Source organism: Podarcis cretensis, assembly GCF_951804945.1.
Source record: "Podarcis cretensis genome assembly, chromosome: 5".
NCBI lineage: Eukaryota > Metazoa > Chordata > Lepidosauria > Squamata > Lacertidae > Podarcis > Podarcis cretensis.
Window position 1 is genome coordinate 80350844 of NC_137174.1, and position 21398 is coordinate 80372241.

Genomic DNA, 21398 nt, shown 5'->3' on the forward strand with positions numbered 1-21398 from the left:
CTTCACGGTTTTTCACTCATTGTGGTTTTTGCATAGCACACACACACACACACGTCATGATTCGTGATATATTGCCAGGTCAGAAATGATGAAACTGATATCACAATATGGACTTCAAAGCAGTTTTGAAGCCCTAATGCGTAGGTCATTTCAGTTCATACTGTGAAGGAGAGTATTATAGTATGGGCAGACCTATTTGTATGGAAGTAGCCCCATTTATTCCCTTCATGAGTGCAATTCATTTATTTATATCCATCTATCAGTCACTTCCCTTGAAATACCTCAAAGCAGTTTCACAATAAAAACAATTGCACAATTTCACATACAGACATACCGTATTTTTTGTTCTATAAGACTCACTTTTTCCCTCCTAAAAAGTAAGGGGAAATGTGTGTGCGTCTTATGGAGCGAATGCAGGCTGCGCAGCTATCCCAGAAGCCAGAACAGCAAGAGGGATTGCTGCTTTCACTGCGCAGCGATCCCTCTTGCTGTTCTGGCTTCTGAGATTCAGAATATTTTTTTCTTGTTTTCTTCCTCCAAAAACTAGATGTGTCTTGTGGTCTGGTGCGTCTTATAGAGTGAAAAATACGATATATACAATTATAAACAATTTCACATCCTATACCACCTGAATCTCTAAGTTACGCTTCCAGATACATCCACAAAGGTTGCTAGAATACGCATTTTATTAGCCCATCTGTCTCTGCAGCTAGTGCTAGTAATTTATTGTGACACATCCTAAGCCCGATTAGGGATGCAGTCTCATCTCATTTCTAAAATCTTCCCATCCTGTTCACCTGAAAGTAGTACGTTTTTGCCCAAGCTGAGTGGCTGTTACAAGCTTCCTCTTGGGTGACCCTCTCCCATAAAAGTGTTGCTAATTACTAGATGCTGCTTCTAGCAGAAGCAATGGCAAAAAAGGAAGGAAGGGTTAGAGCCCTAGGAAGGGGTGCAAAATGACCAACATTGCATCTATATTCATTAATAAATAGTGTCTGTTAAACTTGACTAACGCAACGTGTTTCTCCTCAATTTTCTATTTATTGCATATAATGTTACAGTCTTGGGTTGTTGTTGCTTTTTTTAAAAAAACCCCATGCATTCTTAATTATTCCAAGAGACTTCCCAAAGCAAGAGCTTGCAAGTATCTTAAATAATTAACTTAGCTACTTACTTCTCATTTTAAAAGTAGTTTAATTTTCTGTTCTTGCTCTGTGCTGGTAATCCGAGTGATAAAAGTGTTTATGTAAATAATGTTCACAGTTGGAGAATGCTGGAGAAGATCTCAAGGATGGTCTCTGCCGCTACGATGGAGCTGTAGTGATACTTGATGCTGGGGCGCAGTATGGGAAAGTCATAGATCGCCGAGTCAGAGAACTGTTTGTCCAGTCAGAGATATTCCCTTTGGAAACACCTGCCTTTGCCATCAAAGAACAGGGATTCCGGTAAGATTGGCTCTGTTTTGTGTTTTACCTTTTAAGTTCTGAACTTCGTCTGGGAAGCCAGGAGGAGGACTTGCATGGTGCTTTTATGTAGAACTTGACTGTCAAATCAATTTTCCGATATCAGCTTTGGAACACCTAGTGAGGGATGTACTGAGGAAAATGTACATGGTTTCTTATCCTGGGATTATTATACCATTAGAGCAGTGATGGCCAAACTTGGCCCTCCAGCTGTTTTGGGACTACAATTCCCATCATCCTTGACCACTGGTCCTGTTAGCTAGGGATGATGGGAGTTGTAGTCAAAAACAGCTGAAGGGCCAAATTTGGCCATCACTGCATTAAAGGGTGGAGATGGAGGATTGAATGTTTGAATGCTCCCCTTGCCAGGCAGAAGACCAGTATAGGATAGAAGTCTACTCTAGAACCTTCACTATAACCTATGTTTCTCCTATGTTTAGGGAGTGTTCCATAGAAGGGGCATTTAGTCATTCAGTTGCCAGGAATATTGTGAGATGATACAGAACAAACAATATACTGCCCTGCTTTTTTTTTTTTTTTAAAGCAAATGCAGATTGGATCTGACACTCGACATATCAGATGTTAAAACATGCAAAATCCTTCTGAAAGCGTTCTAGTCTTGAGAGGGAGGGGATTTGGATAGCCAACCCATCAAGGACCATCCTGGAATGTCCTTTAACATGCTCACATATAGCAAACACTGGGTCAGATTCAAGTTCAGTGGTGGGATTCCTGGCTTGACCCTTTTCAGATCAGAAGACCTTTGAGCTTTCCCTCTACTGAGACACTGGGATTGTGGGAAGTAAGGGTTGAATGGAACAGAAAGATCAAGTTGGGTGTTATCAGCATGCTGAGGACAAGCTCACTCGGAACCTTTCTGCTGTTTCTCCCCCAGTAGTATTAAGGTGGATTCCATCAGGATTCCTTAATAGAGAGATGAGGGGAAAAGACAACAAGCAATTTCCTTATTGTACTCTCTGGACCTTTAAGTTGAGGAGCAAGTACTGTATTTTTCGCTCTATAGGACACACCGACCATAGGACGCACCTTGTTTTAGAGGGGGAGAACAATAAAAAAAAATTCTACCCCTCTCTCCGCAGCGCCCCTTCAAAGCGGCAGGAGAAACGGAGCCCCTTCCATTTCTCCTCCCGCTTAGCTGAAGGTGTGCTGCGCCTTGGCTGAAGAGGCACCTACCCTTCAGTGAAAGGAACCTGAAGCCTCCGAACTCCCGCTGCGCTCTGGAGGCTTCAGGCGGCTATCTTTGAAGCCTGGAGAGCGAGAGCGGTCAGTGCGCACCGACCCCTCTCGCTCTCCAGGCTTCAGCAGAAGGCATCCCAAAGCCTCCGGAGGCTTCAGGCGGCTATCTGGAGAGTGAGATGGGTCAGTGCGTACCAACTGCTCTCGCTCTCCAGATAGCCTCGGGTTCCTTTCGCTTGTGGGGCTGGCGGTGGGGAAAGCCGAGCTTCCCTCACCGCCAGCCCCGGGAAAGCCACCGCCAGCCCCAAAGAGCAGGTTGGGGAGCAGCGGAAAGGCTGCACGCAGACTTCCCGCTGCTCCCAGAGCTTGTCGGGGCTGGCGGGGGAAGCCTGGGTCCCCCCCCCCAGCCCCAGGGACCACACATTTGCTCCATAAGATGCACAGACATTTCCCCTTAGATTTTAAGAGGGGGAACAGTGCGTCTTATGGAGCGAAAAATACGGTAATTGCTTTTCAAGCAGCTATTTGAACAGTCACATACTTAGACCAGGGGCAGCTCGCTTGTGGCCCTACAGATGCTGTTGGACTCCAACTCCCATCAGCCCCAGCCAGTGGCCAAGGATGGTGGAAGCAACCTTGACTTAGAACTTCCAGTGCCACAATTGTGGCCTAACAAGATTCACAGGACAAATGGCACCCAGTCAATGTCAAAGCAAGCATTACTGGTAAAAAACAGATGAGTGGTACAGCAGCCATAGGAAAATATTATTTTAGTGCCTAAGATAAAACCAGTGGTGGCTAACCTTTGGTCCTCCAGGTGTTTCTGGTCTACAACTCCCATAATCTCTGACTATTGAATATGCTGGCTAGAGCTGATCAGGTTTGGGAGTCCAACAGCAAATAAAGGCATGCAATTTAGCCACCTCTAGGATTTGCCAATGAGAATGAATTCAAACACGCTTGTAGGACTGAATGCAGAAGGTAACAGCTTAAACCTCCTAGATTTCAAGTCCATTTACCTCCCCATAAAAAGCTTTTCTTATCAGAATGTTAAAAACGCAGTAGCAGTAGAGACAAGAGGTGTGCACTTGTTTTCCTAAACCTACCACTTCTGTGGCACAGTCTTTAAATGCTATTATTGCAGCTGGTTGCTTGTTTTTTTGTTTAAAACCAGAGCTCTGTCTTCTGTTAAATGGAAGGCGGGAGCGTCTGTCAACAGAGTGAGTGGCAGGAGTTGAACGAGTAGATGATGTGCGGCCATTTCATAGTTCAACAAGGCTGTCAACAGGAAAGTAATCCTCATAAATGTCTCCCAGAGAGGTCTGGAAATCCAGCCAGTTCCATGAGTTCCTGAAGTGATCCTGATTATAAACCAGGAGTTGTGGGATGTGGCAGGATAACAACCACATACTCCTTCCTCCCACTTCCTTTAAATGCTTGTTTGAAACACCCAGCCCCTCTCTAGATTGTCTTCACAGCAGGAGTAAAGGTTCACAAGGAATCTGTTCCTGCATAAGATAATGGACTTCCCATGACAACACTGTCTTCTCTAAATTTCCTGTTCAGATTATTCTTTGCCTGATGCATAGATTGCCTGTGTCTTGCTCTAAAACATGCCTGTTTTCCTTTGGAAAGATTGTGACAACCGAAACATTCACAACTTAAGTTCAATACACAGAAGAAAATGCCCCCTCTGTATGCTGATTCTCCCAAGGGAATATTACTTTTCCATTTTTGTTACAAAGTCAAATAAACAGCTTGTGATTTCCTTGAGCTGAAGCTGTATAAAACACACACTCCGTTTCCGCATTCCAGCGAAAAAACTTGGAGATTATTCTCCCCCCCCCCCCGCTTCACTTCTGCTTATTTTTGTAGATGACAGTAGACATAATAATGGTCTGTCTGAACATTCATAGTTTGTATGAACGGCACAGGGACTTTGGTTCAGAAATCCAGCAAATGTCTGAGCCAAATGGCGCTTGCGGATTTATTACAAATTTCCACATTAATAACAAACTAAACAAAGATTAGTTGCCTGTCTGCTCAGCTTATTTGTAGCCCACCCTTATCCCAAGAAACCTATTTTAAGTGTAAAACTTTGAGCTGAGCGGGAATCGTAGTGATGAGTCTCACGTGAATTACACCCCCTCTGAACGGCTTCTGTCCCAGAAGAACGGCTTCTGTCCCAGAAGAAATGTACCACAATTCTCCCGCCCCTTAAAACCTATATGTTTCTTTAATAGAGACTCTCAGGAGGTAGGAATAGGCATAGAGCCTTCAAGAAGTGCCTTAAGTAATTAGGGCACCTCCTTAAGGCCCTAAGGGCCAATTTGTGCAATCAAAGGATCAAGTGGCTTAAAGTCCATCAGGTTGCATGCTTTGAAGTTGGCCTGTGAGGATGCTAAGTTAACTCTTTCCCCTGACAGGTTTTTTTTTTTAAATAAAAAATTTCATAGCAGAGGGAGATTTCCTTCCCCTGCTGCAACACAAGGGGGAGAATATTTGAATATGTAACACCCCCACCCTTCTGGGTTCACACATCCTGTAGTGGTGCTGTCCACAAAAAACCTTGCTGCTTGTTTGTATTGTGGACCCCTAAGAAAAAGAAAAGAGTGTTAAAAAAGAGCCTCAAGCCAAAAAGACTTCAGCTGAAAAGTTTGCCCAAGCCTACAAATAAAGTGCCTATTGCAACACTGAAGTTCGATATCAGAATAATAGTTCCTCTCCCCACTTATTTCCAGGCGTTTAAAGTCAACTTGGTTAACAAAGTGTTAAGTAATTTCCAGAAATCTAAAAAAAAAATAAAAAAAAAAATCATTAATACAGTGGAAAGCGTTCCATAAATTGTCTTCATACGTAAATCTTTTACAAAGAGTTTTTACTACATTAGTGAACTCTTTTTGGTAGCTTTTAGATATATAGTATCCTTCCCTGTCTTTTAAGTATTTCTAGATAATATTTAGGATTCTGTTCTGGAGATTTTCCAGAGACAGGACTATTTGCTGTTCTAAAATAGCTGCTGAGAATGCAGCTAGTGTCACGTAACAGTGTTACACATGGGAGACCAGAGTTCGAATCCCCACTCAGCCATGTAACTCACTGGGTGACATTGGGCCTAACCTACTTCACAGGGACACACACACACACGTGTTTATGGTATACTGTCCCCAGGGTCAACCCTGTCACCGTCTTGTTGTTTGGCAAATACATTTTTGTTGCTTTTAGGCAACACCTGTGTTGTAGTACAGCTACCATATATTTCCGTGTATAAAACTAGGTTTCCCCCCTAAAAAATAATGTCCAAAATTTGGGGGTGGATAGATTCCCCCCCCCATTTTCTTAAATTGGAGTCCCCCCAAATAGGGGGCATCTTATACATGGGGGCGTCTTATAGATTGGAAAATACGGTAAATCTGTTTCTAACTATGTTTGTGATTTTTATTGTATATTTTTTAAACTTTGGTTTTAAATAACTTTGAGATATATATATTTAAGTGGGATAGACCGCATTTTTCAATGTATAACACACCCCGGGTATAAGAAGCCCCCTCTTTTTTGGGACTAAAAATTGAGAAAATGGGGGGGGGGGATTGCACAGAGTTGTTGAGCTTTTTTCCAGAGGGGTTTTTTTGGGGGGGTGCCATAAATCGCTCACCTGCAGGGCCGCAACAGCCAAACACACACACACCGACGAAGCCACCAATCATCTGCACGAATAAAGGACCATACTGTTGTATAATAATGTGAAAATGCTAATAAACTATAGGGTGTTTTTTTAAAAAAAAGTTTTCACAACACCTATAAGAATTATTCTTTGTACGAATTAACAAAAGAAGCCTCAGATTCTTGAATCAAAAATACCCCTCAACCTTTAAACTAGGAGTTGTGAGTCATTGGCATATATCATTATTTTTGTTTTTGCTGGATGCTGAAATTTCGAAAGGCAGAAATCTAACTATAGGGTGGTTCTCATTTGCTACTAATTTTTTAAAAGCTGCACTAATGAACATCTTTTTTAAAAGTCTTTTTAATGTCAGTCATGAGAATTCACTGTTCCAGTAAAGCACGGCTTGCTCATTTTATAGATCAGAATGCCGCAATTTTATTTATAAAGGTTTTTTGTTTTTGTTTTTGAAAGTAGGTATTAAAATGGAAATTTAATTAATGTGGTTTAGTTCCAAAAAATCAATCTTTACTTTTTTATTTTTTATTTAAAAAAAATACCTGTTTCTTTTGCAGGGCTATTATCATATCTGGAGGACCAAATTCAGTTTATGCAGAAGATGCTCCCTGGTTTGACCCAGCAATATTTACGATAGGAAAACCAGTTCTTGGAATCTGCTATGGCATGCAGGTGCAAATATCATTTTATGGCTGTATGTTTTTGTAGCTCAGTTAAGAGCAAATTGCTGGCTTTTGTGTGTCTTGTATAAGCTGCACAATGCATGAAAATTATGTTTGAAGTTGATTTAAGCAGATGCAGATAAGGACCCTTTTGAAAAAAAAAAGAGAAATGGCTGTGTATTAATTCCTTGCATATCACGTTCAGTGCAGTCCCAGGTGCAATCTTTGCATGGATACAAGGATTTTGCAAGCACATCTGTTGTTCAAAGTGTACAGAAGCCTGCTGTGTGGTGATTCATGAGCCTTTTGAGGCCATCACTATTGAGGGGAAAACATGCATAATTTTAAAAACAAGGTATGGCTGTGGCCTGTCAGTTATATTAAATGGGCTTGTATTGGTATTTAAGTTTGCTTTGATATTTAGCATTTACGCAAATTAATCCGGGGGCTATCATTAAGGCACTGTGAGAACTTTACATGCACAGACTTTAGGTTTACTTATAAAAAACAAGCGCTTAAGATATATGAATTCCTGAACGTGAATATTGGGAGCCTGCTCTGTCGGCTCCCAATCCAGATAACAATACGAGAGGTGGTTTGGAGGGAAATGTTGCAAAAAAACAAAACAACCTCAAAAAGTTAAGAGGGCAGAAAATAAGCCCCGATGATTGGAAGACAAATGCATCAAAGCAGGACGTTATCAAGAATGAAATGTCAGAGAGAGAGAGAGAAAGTGTGTTTTAATAATTTATTAAATGAGAACAAAGAGCAAGGCTGCCAAATATTTCAAGAGAGAGATTTCCGTGCCCAAAGGGGTCGTGAGAGAGAATACACAAGACAAGGAATAGCACAACGGAGAATGGAAGCTTAGTAAGAAGATTAGTATCTGATGAATGGTGAGACCAAGGAGGAGAATAGAGAGAAAACAACTAAGATGATAACAGGCCAAGACCGTGAAGAGGCTTGGAAGTCAACGGCAGTCTCGGTTCAATAGAGGAAACCAGTGGAGAGAACCCTTAAGAGAGGTGCAACGTGATTAAAGCATGAAGAGAAGAAAATGAAGCACTTGGGGAAGTGTTGAGAATAGAGATAATAGGTTTAAGTGGAGGGGTAGGAAGAAACAGTAAGCAAATGATTGCAATAATCAACGTAAAATAGAATAGGGAGTTTGTTAGAATAGGTAGCTATGAAAGGATGGCGTTTGGAAAGGCTAGACCTGACATACCTTAGCTGGAGCGAAAATTGGAGTGGCGTGAAGGAGTGACAAGGCCTCAAGTTGTGACCAGCAGAATGAGTTGCCACGGAGGAAGAAGGTTTGAATACAAGAATCAAGAAGAGAGAGAGAGAGATCTTCTGGAATATAGGTTCTGAAATTTCCAGGAACAAGAGCACAGAAGAAGAGCAGCTGATGAAAGAGGTAAATCCGAACTTAGAAAGGCCAGGGGGATGACCGAGAGGCAGGAGAATTGCATACATTAAAATGAGCATGAACCTCTAAAGCAAATGGGAAAAGAGCAATTGGAACTGGCAAGACCATGAGAACCGTTGTGGTTTACCCAACCACGTGCCCTGCAGGATGGGTCTAGTGGGAAAAGTTTAATGAATGGTGAAATAGAGAGCAGGGGCTGAGCCTAAGGGTGTCAGCAAGGGAAGTCCAGCTTTCTGTGAGAGCAGCACGAATGAGGCTGAGAGGTCCAATGTGGCTGTGTTTCTCTTTTTGAAAAGGAAGTATTTTATACAGTTCATTTTTTTACACCGGAGGTAAGTGATATGAAACGTGTTTGGGTTAGGGCTATACAGTAGTACTTCGGTTTACGAACTTAATCCATTCCTGAAGTCCGTTCCTAAACCAAATACATTCTTAAACCGAGACACACTTTCCCTAATGAGGCCTCCCGCCGCCCGTTCCCTTCTACTGTTCAGCTTCCGTTCGTAGACCGAGGTAAACTTTGCAAATCCAAACACTACTTCTGGTTTTGCTGAGTTCGTAAACCGAATAGTTCATAAACAGGACTGTTCGTAAACAGAGCTACTACTGTATTGCACTCCATAGTCATCTGCTTTGCCACTGTGAGAACAGAGTATTGCTGAATTTGATAAGCCTTTGGTCTGAACGAAATGGGCAGGTCCTGCGTTCTATTTAAGGGTGAAGTCTAAACCCCAGAAATCATTGGAAAACCCTGACTAAATTTGGGGAAGCAAAAGCTGGTTTCTGCCTCTACAAATTCCAAAGTATGTGTTGTACCAGGAAGTGGGACTATCTCGGTGTTGTACTACAGCGCATTAGTGTGCAAATCCAGGAACAACAACACCAGCCCCATGACTGAGCCTGAGTGAGCTTGCAAAAGACTGTGTACGGGGTCTGCTCGTCTCTGTGAAATCAAATACCGCTGCTTAAAAGTTTGCTGCAACAATGTGGAAACAGTCAAGCGCGATGAATGCCGTGTCAAAACAGAACTCCCTCAAATAGCAAGGCTTTGTGAGAGATCAAATACACTATAGTGAGAAATAATAATAAAGCAAGTTTTCAGATTGCTCGCTGAAATAGTCATGCTTATATGCACGAGGAGTAGTCTGTTGTTGGCGAAGGCTGTAATCCAAGATAGAAACATTGGCCCCACTGGTTGAGTGGAACGGATAATCTTCTGCTATGATGCGATGCTGAAGGAATAATGAATGGCTTTCCCCCCATCTGTATGAACACTGTAATAAAAAAGCAGATACTCTAGTGCTTTAGTAATACATATCACTAAAGGAGCTGGAAACCAGGAATAGCAGTGCCTTGCATGTTTCCATATGTCCAGTGCAGACATAGAATCTTAGAATTGTAGAGTTGGAAGAGACCCTGAGGATCATCTAGTTCATACAGGGGATCAAACTTGCAAGCTTGGCATCAGCACCATGATCTATCCCAGTGTTTCCCAACCTTCAGTCTCCAGCTGTTTTCAGACTACAATTCCCATCATCCCTGACCACTTGTCTTGCTAGCTAGGGATGATGGGAGTTGTAGTCCAAAAACAGCTGGAGACCCAAGGTTGGGAAACATTGATCTAACCAACTGAGCTATCCTGAAGGGCAGTGCACCTAGATCACTTTTATGATGGTTTGGACACCCCCCCCCGCCTGAACGCACCCTTTAATGGCGCCTAGTTATCGCAAACAGTAGATTAGGTGGTGAAGGTCCTGTGTGAGTGTCTGGAGGCGGTTGGAGGATGGATGGTGGCTAACAGGTTGAAGTTGAATCCTGACAAGGCAGAAGTACTTTTTGGGGGGGATGGGATGGGCGGGTATGGAGGACTCTCTGGTCCTAAATGGGGTAAGTGTGCCCCAGAAGGACCAGGTGTGCAGCCTGGGAGTCATTCTGGACTCATAGCTGTCCATGGATGCGCAGGTCAATTCTGTGTCCGGGGCACATGTTTATCAGCTCCACCTGGTACGCAGGCTAAGGCCCTACCTGCCCACAGACTGTCTTGCCAGAGTAGTGCATGCTCTACTTATCTCTCATTTGGACTACTGCAATGCACTCTATGTGGGGCTACCTTTGAAGGTGACCCAGAAACTACCACTAATCCAGAATGTGGCAGCTAGATTGGTGACTGGGAGCGGCCACCGAGACCATATAACACCAGTGAGACCATATAACTCCCAGTACGTTTCTGAGCACAATTCAAAGTGTTGGTGCTGACCTTTAAAGCCCTAAACGGCCTTGGTCCAGTATACCTGAAGGAGCGTCTCCACCTCCCAACGTTCTGTCCAGACACTGAGGTCCAGCGCTGAGGGCCTTCTGGCGGTTCCCTCGCTGTGAGAAGCCACGTTACAGGGAACCAGGCAGAGGGCTTTCTCGGTAGTGGCACCGCCCTGTGGAACACCCTCCCACCAGAAGTCAAAGAGAAAAATAACTACCAAACTTTTAGAAGACACCTGAAGGCAGCCCTGTTTAGGGAAGCTTTTAATGTTTAATAGGTTATTGTATTTTAGTGTTTTGTTGGAAGCTGCCCAGAGTTGCTGGGGAAACCCAGCCAGATGGGCAGGGTATAAATAATAAATTATTATAATGTTATTATTAGGTGACAAATCTGTTTTAAGGTTATAGCACTCTGACTCCAGATAGGGCCATCCAGGAAAATCCAGACCAGGCTTCCCCAACCTCGGCCCTCCAGAATTTTTGGGACTACAGTTCCCATCATCCCTGACCACTGGTCCTGCTAGCTAGGGATCATGGGAGTTGTAGGCCAAAAAACATTTGGAGGGCCGAGGCTAAGGAAGCCTGATCCAGACCCTGAGCACAGAACAGTAGATGTTCTTCCACGTATAGGGAATTGGAAGAATAGAGGAGCGATGCGTTCTGAGCTTTAGCCTTGAGCAGTATAATCCAAGGACAGGTGAGCCAGTTCAGCTGTCAGTGAGATTAAGGCCTAAGCATTTACAAGCAATTGAAACTGGGTTCAGTGACTATCCAGTGACACGAGATGTGGTTATCCAGTAGATGTTTTCTTGTGATTGTAGCTTGAAGCAATTTTCACACCTCCAACGTTCAAACTGCTTATTAGACTCTGCAGAGGATTCTTTTAGGTGTGTAAAGAATCATTTTTTTTATTAGAAATTGTTTTGCAAACAATAAAACAACAACAAATACAGTGGTACCTCGCAAGATGAATGCCTCATAAGACGAAAAACTCGCAAGACGAAAGAGTTTCATTTTTTGAGTTGCTTCGCAAGACGAATTTCCCTATGGGCTTGCTTCGCAAGATGAAAACGTCTTGTGAGTTTGTTTCCTTTTTCTTAAAACTGTTAATACCCAGGGAATCCGTGCTTCGCAAGACGAAAAGACTCGTAGAACGAAAAAACTCACAGAACGAATTAATTTTGTCTTGCGAGGTACCACTGTATTGAATATGTGCTCACTCCTGCCAACTTAGCAGTTCAAAAGCATGCCAAAAAGTGCAAGTAGATAAATAGGTACCGCTCCGACAGGAAGGTAAACAATGTTTCCGTGCACTGCTCTGGTTCGCCAGAAGTGGCTTAGTCATGCTGGCCACATGACGCGGAAGCTGCCTGCGGACAAATGCCGGCTCCCTCGGCATATAGAGCGAGACGAGCGCCGCAACCCCAGAGTGGTCCATTACTGGACCTAGCGGTCAGGGGTACCTTCACCTTTACCTTTACAATCAATTACCACAAACCCTTTTCAGAATGTTTCAGAGCCAGTAGCTCTGTTATTACATTGTATTATTGGATCCCCCCCCCAATGTATGCTGAGAAACAGGCAAATGCACCTCTCCTTTGTGGAGGTTAACATAAGTAAAAAAAAGGGGGGTAGAGGTAGCCACACTTCCCCAAATTTACCTTGCTGATTTTTACCTGAAGCAAATCTACACTTTGATGTTATTTCTTCAAAAGCAGTTTAGGTGGTTGTTAGGTGTTCCTCAAGGGGAAATCCCTAGGAAACCTCCAAAACATTCCTCAGCGGTAAAATAGGGCCTTGTGTTCCAATTTGAGCTCTGCCAGGAACACCTTTATTTCAACCTTTGTCCTGAAATTGGGAATGGAACAGATTAGGAAACAATCCGAATCTGTGCAGCCGGGTTGTGTTTTCAAGGAGCGTATAAGCTTTGTGCTCCAGACCAGTTCAGAATGTGCATTGCTGTGTGGAATTGACCCAACCGTGATATTAGTGTTACGCAATATTCAAATGCATCCCCTCAGTGTTTTGGCTGCTGTGGGCTCTAGGGATGGGGCCAAGGGCAAAAGAACTAAATAGGGCATAGGAAAAAATTAGGAATGCATTTATTTGTATTGCCAACTGAGCAAAGATGATGCTAAACAGTGCTTCATAGCCTGCTGAAGAATAATGTAAATTATCTCTCTGTGCCTTGGGAGGCTAATTAAAGAGGAGACATATAACTCTTTCTTATCCTTTAGCAGAAATACTCTCAAGATTTTAAAGATGCTGTGAACAGGCCTTCTGGGATGTTTTGTAGCCCTATTGATTGCGTGCCTGTTTGACAGAAAATTGCACTTGGCTCTGTGAGGTTTTCTCCCAAATAAGTGTTCTTATTTTCATCTCTAGTCACTGCCGTTGGAGGCAAAAGATGATAGGCTACGTAACTGGTTCAATTAGCCAATCTCTCCCAGTCAAGGAAATTTGTCTGAACTTTATTTGCGTTTGCTGGTCTCTTGGTAACCCATTCTTCCAGGAATGTACAATTTTGCCATAATACAAAACATAATACAGTAAAATAATAAATGTGATAAAATGCAACAATGGTACAGGGGAGAAAAGTAAATATATAGAAAGTGGTATGGTGATCCCAATGGAAGAGGGAAATAATATGATTGAATGCTCTCAGGGCAGACTAAAGCCAAATAATTTTTATAATTTAATGTTAAAAGTGGTAAACAATGCTAAAGTGCATGGATGAGCGCAACAAAAAAAAAGTCTTCACCTGGTGCTGAAAATATGTCACTATGGGTACCAGGTGAACATTCTGCAGTGCAGGGCAGCTACTGTGGTGTGGTGTAGTGGTTAAGAGCGGTAGACTCGTAATCTGGGGAACCGGGTTCGCGTCTCCGCTCCTCCACATGCAGCTGCTGGGTGACCTTGGGCCAGTCACACTTCTTTGAAGTCTCTCAGCCCCACTCACTTTAAATTTGTGCTTTTAATGCAAGCTAGATACCCGAAGAAAGGCAGAAGCAGCTAATAAACCTTCTCTTTCCCATCCATAGCATTCCCCATCATTCAGTAGCTAGTAGGAATCCTTTGGAATTAAATATAAAACAAAATGAGAACCAGTCTATTGCTGTATAGTGGGTAGAGGGGAGCAGCACAGGCAAACATAAGAGAGGCTGGATTACGAATCCCATGGAAATTACATGCAGTGTTGAATTTTAATATCTAAATTAGCTGCGGCTTTGTCGCTGGCTATGGGTTTCCATCATGCTGAATGAGTTGCCTGATCCCTGGCTCATTTTGTGTGTGGTGCTGCTGGTGCAAAGGGGGAGGGGAGCCCAATGTTGTTGATGGTTCAGTGTTGCTGATGGTAGGACTGGATTGTGGGAGCTCATTGACTTTTTCTGATTTTGTCAGATGATGAATAAGGTGTTTGGAGGCACGGTACACAAAAAAGATGTCAGAGAAGATGGAGTCTTCAGCATTACACTGGATAACACATGTTCACTGTTCAGGTATGCAGATACTGGAAGGGGAAGCTAATTTGTGGGACAGCCTTGAGGTTTATAAAGGACAGTTTTTAATGGAAACGTGTAGGTTGAATTCAGCATTTCATCAGCAGGGCAAAGACTTACCCCTCCTCTCCTCCTTCAGCCCCCTGTGCTCCTCCCCAATTATCATACTTTTCTGTGTATAAGACTAGGTTTTTTCTTTAAAAATTATGCTAAAAAGTGGGGATTGTCTTATACATGGATAGTGCATAGGGTGGACATTTGATTGGTTGCTGCTGCTACTGCAGCTGTCAGCGGCTGTTGGGCGTGTTATTGGTTGCTGCGTCAAGGGCTGGTGTTGATTGGCTGATGCTGCGGCAATTGGGCAAGCAATTGGCAGCTTCTGCCAGCGGGGGACAGACAAGGGGCGGAATTTTCGCCGTGTGGGGGTGAGCCATCTTCCCCCGTATTCTTCAATTCGAGTCCCCCAAAACAGGGGGCATCTTATACGTGGGGGCGTCTTATACACAGAAAAATACGGTACTCTCCTCTGGACATAATCTGTTCCTTCTGAACCATTTTGAAGAAATATGGAAAAATGTTAATTGGTGCAATAAATAAATAGAACTATAGTATACTTAAATTTGCATTAAGGGCTTTACATAATAATAATAATAATAATAATAATAATAATAGTAATAAGCATTGTTTTGGTGATCGTGTTTTTTCCTGTTTTTACTTAGGGGACTTCAGAAGGACGAGATTGTGCTCCTCACTCATGGAGATAGTGTAGATAAAGTAGCGGATGGATTCAAGGTTGTTGCACAGTCTGGAAATGTTATAGCAGGTTTGTATTTTCCTCACTGTTAACCATTGATTGGCTCATAAAGAACCTGTAAAGCAAAAATGTGGAACAAAAACAATGCAAAGCTAATGGGCGATATCCAACATTAGCCATACTGTGAATGAACCCATTGAAATCAACAGACTTAAGTCCATTGAGTTCAGTGAGTCTAGTACAACTTAGGAATCTCCCATATCTGTACAGTCAAATGGCAAGCATTTTGCATCTTGGATTCCTAGCAAAGCTTAAGAATTTAAAAATGTGTATTGGCATGTATATTCCAATTGAAACAGAAAAGTGTGGCCGTCATCTTAGTTTTCTGTTATAAATTGCAAGGAGTTAATTTTTTTAATAGTATTTTAAATTAGAGAAGTTTGGATACCACAGTGTTGTGATCATCTTGCAAAGGAAACAGCTTTGACCCCGATCACATTATGGGCAGTTGATGGTTTGGCACATTCAGGATAATTTGGGTGGTTCTGAGCTTGCCTACTATCATGCGTGGGGAGCAAGCCACGATTCCTGGCTCAGTGTTATGTCCAGACAAGGGTTTATTTCACTTGAATCGTGTTCAGTAAGCCAAGAGCAATCCTTACTACAAAAAGAAAGTCTTATTCTGGTATTTTGTTCAGCATATACTGTTTGTTTCCTTGCCTCAGATTAACCACATTTAAGCCTCACATAGCTGAATTCTCTATGTGTTTTAGATTTTTCTCTTGTTTTTATATTGGTTTTAATGTATGCGTTCTTTATTGTTTAAGTTGCTTTGTGTTAACTTTGTCAAAAAAGTGACTAATAGGTTAATAATAATAATAATAATAATAATGTGCATCTACACACAGAGTAACAATAGTATATGCTTAGATTTCCCCAGGAAGGATGGTGGTAGATACAAAATTTAACCATACTTTAACAAATACTCCCCTCTGGTTAGTTTTATTGTTGATTTGCAATTCACTACCCAAATATAAATGGTCTCTTGTCCATATTGATGTGATTCTTAAGTGTTCTGACTTTTCTTTTCACACCCCAAGCTATAGCAAATGAATCTAAAAAACTGTACGGAGCCCAGTTCCATCCTGAAGTTAGCCTAACAGTGAACGGAAAAGCAATGCTGAAAAACTTCCTTTATGATATTGCTGGCTGCAGCGGCACCTTCACCGTTCAAAACAGAGAACTGGAGTGCATTCGAGACATAAAAGAAAAAGTAGGCTCGTCAAAAGTCCTGGTAAGATTTTGAAAGTTTGATTTCAATGCTCTTTCCTGTTCATAAGAATAGCAGTTGCTTATGATGCAACTTACTGCTTCCTGTTTACATGGTTCAGCCCAGCGCTCGCCAACCTGGTGCCCTTTGGATGTTTTGGACTACAACTCCCAGCAGCCCCCTGTGCTGGCTGGAGCTGCTGGGAGTTGTAGTCAAAAACACCTGGAGGGCATCAGGTCAGCAAAGGCCGCTTTAACCTATTGTCATTTTTTACAAAAAGAGTGGGATGCTATCCTACCATGTTTGGTGTACTGTGGCTTTGATACTTCAGTAAACTATGGAAAGGTAGTAAAGCAAATGAAATTCAGTGAGTAGATGAAGGCATTTTTCTGTTTATTGAAATTCATTTTAATGATTCTCACCCTGCCCCCATCAACCCTTGCAGGTTTTACTCAGTGGAGGCGTGGACTCAACAGTGTGTACAGCTTTACTGAACCGGGCTTTAAATCAAGACCAGGTGATAGCAGTGCACATAGATAATGGATTCATGCGCAAGAGGGAAAGCCAGTCTGTGGAAGAAGCACTCAAAAAGTTGGGAATTCAAGTCAAAGGTACAACAGCACTCCCTTCTTCACAAATAGAAAAAATGGAAAAACCCCTCCCCGAAGTTCCGGTTTCTTTCCATAATGCTAGTTTCTGCATTTGTCAGTTAGTTAGTTTTAACATTAATTTGTTTCAGACCATTAACTGCTTTTCAGTGTCTGTAGCCCAGAAAATTCAGATTCTTCTGCAGCTATAGCTAGTGGCTTCCAAATATTGTTGGATTCCATCCCATTCTGCATGACCTCTCATCCAACGACTCTGGGAGTGCACCCCAATTTAGGATTTTATTTTTCTTGGAAAACATCTGCTGGAACTTCAAACCAACAGGACAGTCTGCTGATTAGAAATAAAACGTCTCTTGGCACGATGTTAGAAGCTACCCCCTCTGTCTCCTGTTTTCAGGCTCACCCACACTCCCTTTCTGCCCCATAAACTTCCCCTAGTATGCCTGTGTGGCTCCAACTTCATGGAAGAAAGGTTACTCTCATTTCTCTGTCTTGTGGGTAATGACTGGCTGCAGTTTACAATTTTGCCTTTTATTATGCCAATAAACAAGAGTCTGTAAAAGCCAGCGTTCAGTATGTTTTTAGGTTGTACAGTTTAGTTGCCAAATTGTTTTTTTCTTTAGTACCCTGTGTTTAAACTGGTCTGCCCCCCCCCCCCAATTGATAAAGCTATAGTACAGGCATAGGCAAGTTATACTATAGCAGGCATAGGCAAACTCGGCGCTCCAGATGTTTTGGGACTACAACTCCCATCATCCCTATCTAACAGGACCAGTGGTCAGGGATGATAGGAATTGTAGTCTCAAAACATCTGGAGGGCCGAGTTTGCCTATGCCTGCTATAGTATAACTTGGCGGGGGGGGGGGGGAGGAAGCAAAGGAAATGTTTTGTTAGGGGGAAAAAGATGTTTTAGTTGGCCATGGGTAAGGGAATATCTGAGCATGTGAGTTCTCATATCATTTCAGAGTTTTTCTTAATAGCATACCTTATCTGTTTATCAGTGGTAAATGCAGCTCATTCGTTCTACAATGGAACAACAACTCTGCCCATCTCCGAGGAAGACAGAACTCCACGAAAAAGGATTAGCAAAACACTGAATATGACAACAAGTCCCGAGGAAAAACGCAAAATTATTGGTGACACCTTTGTGAAGGTATCTGTTCTAGAATTTAGGGAGAAACTTCAAATGTACCCTTTCCCCCGCCCTAGTTTTCAAGTGGAGGATGTTGAATTTTCAGTTTTAAAGTTTTACATTTGCTAGCGCTCTCTCTCTCTCTCTCTCTCTCTGTGTGTGTGTGTGTCCATTAGCTGATTTGGGCATTTTGCTTCCAAATTACAATCTCTAGACATGGAGCTGAAAAAGCCTCTTTTCTGTTAATTCAGCAGTTCCCAACATTTATGGGATGCGTTCTTGTTCAGAGATGTGCTCGTAGCATGACCGAGACATTGTCACAGTGATATTACACCCCAAAGGGTCAAACACCATCTCATTATGAAGACCTTAGATTACCTCCTTTAGGATATATTTAAAGTGTAATGGCTAGTTAGAATATACTGTTCTTATTGTAATACGTCCTTATTTCACTTTTTCCTTGGACTAGAGGCCTCAGGTTAAATGAATTGGTGGTAGCTCCAGATGTTTCACCCAGATGTTTCTAGTCAGTTTGGGTCTGTGGTAGAGATTTGTAAGGAGATCCGAATAGGAATAACAAGATTGAGCCTTACTGGCTTGAGAAGTGGTGTTTTCCTTTTTTTCAAGGAAGTTCCACATCTCTGGAATAGCCAGGAAGATCACTGAAATGGTGGAAGTAGTTGATTATGCAAGGGCTGCAGCTCCCTCCTCAACAGAGTACCTATAACTGGAGTCCAGCTTTTAATGTAGATGAAATGCAATAGGCTTTAAAGTAGAACCCATCCTTTTGTCCAGTAGAGGTTACCCACTATCATTTGCATTTTGTGTATGCTCAGAATGACCATTTTGTAATTCCACACTGGCAGGGCAGGCCCGCCCTTAAAGCACTTATTCTCTAACCCTGACACTTAATTCACAAATAGCTATAAAGGAAATGCTTGCATCATTAGAAAGAGGTTGCTGCAGCAGCTGGAACAGACTCTTAAGAGTTTATTTATTGCTAGCTTGGCTAAAAAATAACGAATGCATTTTTGCTAACAGCTTGCATGGTAAAAAAAAAAACTGTGGTAGAAACACAGTGTGTAAAATGCCAAACATTAATCTCATACACAAACACACACGCTTATTGTTGTGCCAACAGAAATAATACATTTAGTACATTGTAATAGTGCAATATCTGCGGTTGAAAAAATATGAAGAAGGCTACATTGTCGTACAGTTCATTGTTTCTTCCCAGCGTTACAGAGTTCATAGCTTTGGTAAAATCAGTTGTTACATTAACAATAAAAGGGGATGGATAAATGTTGGTAAATTAAATTTATGCTTCCTACTAAGTGGAAGGCACGGAGCATGAATATCTCCTTATCATGCAGAGAGGGCTGCAGTTCTCGAGGAAAAATGAAGCCTACAGTTTGTAATAAAATTTGAGGACTTGATTACAAGGAAGCATCTTCTCTGCTTCTCTTTCCTCTTCTCCCACCCCCAAACCCCGCAGATTGCTAATGAAGTTATTGGAGAAATGAACCTGAAACCGGAAGAAGTCTTCCTCGCTCAGGGAACATTGAGGCCCGACCTCATTGAAAGTGCTTCTGTGGTTGCCAGTGGCAAAGCAGAAGTCATCAAGACTCATCACAACGACACAGAGCTCATCAGAAAGCTGAGGGAAGAGGTAAATAGAAAGTTACGTCTAATTGTTCAGATGGGCCGGTTGACTGTGGTAAGCGACACAAGACCTGTTGCATTTCCTTCATGGCTTTGTATGTAGCGTTGAGCAGTATTTTCAAGTAACGCTTTTAGAAATTGGTGGTGGTCCTATCATGTATAAAGGCCTTCTTCCACCCCCAGTACTAACCCAACATCTCATGGGTATTTGTATACAGGACAACTTACAAAGAGATTTTTATACTGGATAAACAGAACAACCATTTCAGATCCAGTCTATGATATAAATCAGAATTTGTTCTGGTTTAGTCGCTAGGAGACCAAAAACAGTTAGACTGCATTCATTTTACGGAATACGTTTATGCCTTATTGCAGCAGTTTCTAAGCTTTGAATCACTTCCCTGTTGGCTCCTGCGAAGTTTTCATTGGGGTGGGAGAAGCGAGGTTTAAATTACAGTCCCAGTTGTATAGCGGCATCGTTGTATTAGATTTGTTTTCTCATTAGTTCTGTATTACTCCAAAGAGAGGGCCCGAATGCGAAATGTGCTGTTTTCCATTGCAGGGGAAGGTAATAGAACCACTGAAAGATTTCCATAAGGACGAAGTGAGAGTGCTTGGGAGAGAACTGGGTCTGCCGGAAGAGCTGGTCTCAAGACACCCATTCCCAGGTAAAGTCATACCTCTTGTTACGTTCGTTTCAGGTTGCATCCCACAGCGACCCAGAAGTACCGGAAAGGGTTACTTCCAGGTTTCGCCGCATGCACAGATGCACAAAATGACGTCATGCGCAGAAGCAGCGAATTGCAACCCACGTGTGCGCAGACGCGGGTTGCATTCCTTTCAGGTTGCAACCAGAGGTACCACTGTATAGGTGGTTTCTGTTCCAGGTTTTGAGGGAACTTTGAGCAACACATCCTTCACAGGGGCCTCCTCTCTCAGTGAGTCTATCTCCCAGGGGGCTCTTAATGGCGGACCCCCTTCTCAACCATGGTGATCCTTGATGCTGCCCAGGGCATCATCGCATTAGCAGAATTCACCAAAAAGTGGATCCACCACTGCCCTTCTGCAAAAGGAAAGATTTTCTGTTCGTGGAAGTGTGTATACAGATGACTGGGGTTGGAGCCTGACTGACGGACTATAGACAGTGTCAAAACTTTGCAGTAGAAACTCTATTGTAGTCAAAAACAGTTTTAAGTGGAATCTTTTTAAAAACTATAACTTTTACTGAATTTGTATGCAATTCCAACACGGCGTATTTGTATGGTGCCTTTCCATAATTCAGCAGTGCTCAGCGGGTCTCACAACATCAAAAGTTTAACCCGGCTCACTAACGGTTGCAAGGCGTCACAAAGTTTAAATGGTCATGAGCAATAAGCTTATGGAAACACCTCCTGTTATTAAATGAGCAATGAAATTTAACAAGCCACTGATAGTTTATAATTAAACCGTAATTAAACCATAAAAAGAAAACCTAGTTAACAGCAAAAATAATACACCTCCAAATCTTGACCCTTAGACCAGGCATAGGCAAACTCTGCCCTCCAGATGTTTTGGGACTACAACTCCCATCATCCCTAGCTAACAGGGCCAGTGGTCAGGGATGATGGGAGTTGTAGTCCCAAAACATCTGGAGGGCCGAGTTTGCCTATGCCTGCCTTAGACAATGCCCTCCCCACACAATCTGTAGCCATCTTGAACTGCAGAAACAGTCAAGGCCCTGGCCTCCCAAGCCAGGTGAAAATAAGTCAGACAAGCAGGGAGCAGGTCTTGCAGGATTCACTGT

The 21398-nt window shown here is 42.5% G+C and overlaps 1 protein-coding gene across 2 annotated transcripts in view; it reads left to right on the forward strand.

The window, feature by feature from the left end:
- GMPS (guanine monophosphate synthase) overlaps positions 1 to 21398 on the forward strand; it is a 44992-nt gene that overhangs the window by 13972 nt on the left and 9622 nt on the right. For both annotated transcript variants that reach the window (XM_079977886.1, XM_079977887.1), the window contains exons 2-10: positions 1264 to 1445; positions 6900 to 7014; positions 14092 to 14189; positions 14909 to 15012; positions 16044 to 16237; positions 16659 to 16824; positions 17823 to 17974; positions 19449 to 19622; positions 20178 to 20283. In XM_079977886.1, the coding sequence (XP_079834012.1) occupies positions 1264 to 1445; positions 6900 to 7014; positions 14092 to 14189; positions 14909 to 15012; positions 16044 to 16237; positions 16659 to 16824; positions 17823 to 17974; positions 19449 to 19622; positions 20178 to 20283 (1291 nt within the window). The remainder of the gene's footprint in view (positions 1 to 1263; positions 1446 to 6899; positions 7015 to 14091; positions 14190 to 14908; positions 15013 to 16043; positions 16238 to 16658; positions 16825 to 17822; positions 17975 to 19448; positions 19623 to 20177; positions 20284 to 21398) is intronic.